Source organism: Beauveria bassiana, assembly GCF_000280675.1.
Source record: "Beauveria bassiana ARSEF 2860 unplaced genomic scaffold BBA_S00089, whole genome shotgun sequence".
NCBI classification, from domain to species: Eukaryota; Fungi; Ascomycota; class Sordariomycetes; order Hypocreales; family Cordycipitaceae; genus Beauveria; species Beauveria bassiana.
In genome coordinates this window covers 35,726-37,327 of record NW_007930924.1, presented here as the reverse complement: position 1 = coordinate 37,327, position 1,602 = coordinate 35,726, and the positions used below count along the sequence as shown (strand labels likewise).

Genomic DNA, 1,602 nt, shown 5'->3' with positions numbered 1-1,602 from the left:
ATTCTAGTAATATTAATAGAGTTAGAATACTTATTTTTAGGTATAAAAATCACTATAATAGACTATAAGAGCTACTTAGGTATTAAGAGTATTAAAGTAATTAAATACCTTAAGTTATAGCTTAGTAAAGGCTATAGAGTAGCTTTTATAGATAATACCCTTAATATTAGCTAAGAGACCTTAGTCTTAATTAGCTATTAATCTAAGGCTATAGTTTTATAGTTATATTAATTAGCTATATTAGTTTTAAGAGAGCTAAGAGAGTTATATAAATATTATAGTTATATATATTACTATATATTGAAGTTATATTATATAAGTCTTATATAATATAATAGAGAATCTATCTATATTATATATAATATAACCTTTAAAACTTTTATCATATATAGTAATATCACACTATTGGACACACTAGACACCAGGCCAGTTCTTCAGTCATTCTGCTATAAGGCGCTGAGTAGTTACCCGCGGTCCCCTTTATACTTCTCGAAGTGGATATATCGATATTTTCTTCGAGGCTCTGTGGCTTGTCCATACCTCTTGGTGCCCCCCGATCCGTTGTAGTCCTCAATTCTGACTGAGTTGCCCTCCACGCCAACTACCCAGGCAACATGTCCGGACGGTCCTCTGTCATGCTGAGCAACGGATCCAGGTGCGGGATTGTCGTCAACGAGGATACCCGCCTGGCGAGCGACCTGGTCCCACTGATTTGCGTCTCCCCAACCCCTGCCTTGTCTTCCCATTTGCCCTATTTTTTTAAAGGGCACATTCAGTCGTTGATCGACACGCCACGCAGCAAAGCTAGTACATTGACATGTTGTCACCCCATACTTGTCAATTTGGTCGCAGTTCTTAAAAGGGTAGTCATCGCCTGGTTTGCCTACCCCGGCTGCTGGTCCATCTTGACCTTGGTCAACCTCGTTGTCGTCGTCTGTTTCGGCTGAGCTGTCGTCTGATCCAGGTTGGGGAAAGCCAAACCCAGGCCGCCCGTTGCTTCCAGGTCCATTTTGTGGTGTAGTTGAGTCGTCTGCTTGGGGGAAGATAGGCATTTTGTTCCCAAATCCATCTTGCTCTTGGTTGCCTCCTCTATTTGAGTCGTCGTCTGATTGACCGTCGATGCCTTGTACTCCAGTTCCCTCTTGATCAGCCGCGATGCCGGCCAAGATGCCTTCCACCAAGTCAGGAGGGATCCAATCATCTCCCCGAGTGATGTCATTGCTATCGTCCCCTGAAAGCTGGAAGGAGCCCAGCCAAGGCAAAGCTATAGAGCTTTGGATCAAGACAAGAGCGGCAATAGACACGATAGGCTTCATGATAAATTGAAAGTATTCAGCGTTTAGGAATGGCCTGAATCACAACCAGAGTCTGGTCAAGGGAGCTTATCGTCTTATACTCTCTGGCTCGCTTCTCAACCCCGAGCTTCGTTGCATGGATCAACGTACTTTGAAACTCTCTTACTATGGGATGGTTTACAAGGACTTAGACGTAGCCCTTTTTTTTATTGCCAGTACTTGGTTCATGCAATGTCATGAGCACGTTGTTCATGGACGTCGTGTTTCAGCCAAACTTGGCAGGAACCCCTAGTGTTGCTTATACGAA

General features: G+C 43.1%; 1 protein-coding gene across 1 annotated transcript; it reads right to left on the bottom strand.

The window, feature by feature from the left end:
• Positions 1-464: 464 nt before the first annotated feature.
• On the bottom strand, positions 465-1,316 carry BBA_10113 (surface antigen; the record flags this gene model as incomplete). Its single annotated transcript, XM_008605210.1, has 1 exon — positions 465-1,316. The coding sequence occupies one exon, from the start codon at positions 1,314-1,316 to the stop codon at positions 465-467; it is 852 nt and encodes a 283-aa protein (XP_008603432.1).
• Between the last annotated feature and the right edge of the window lie 286 nt (positions 1,317-1,602).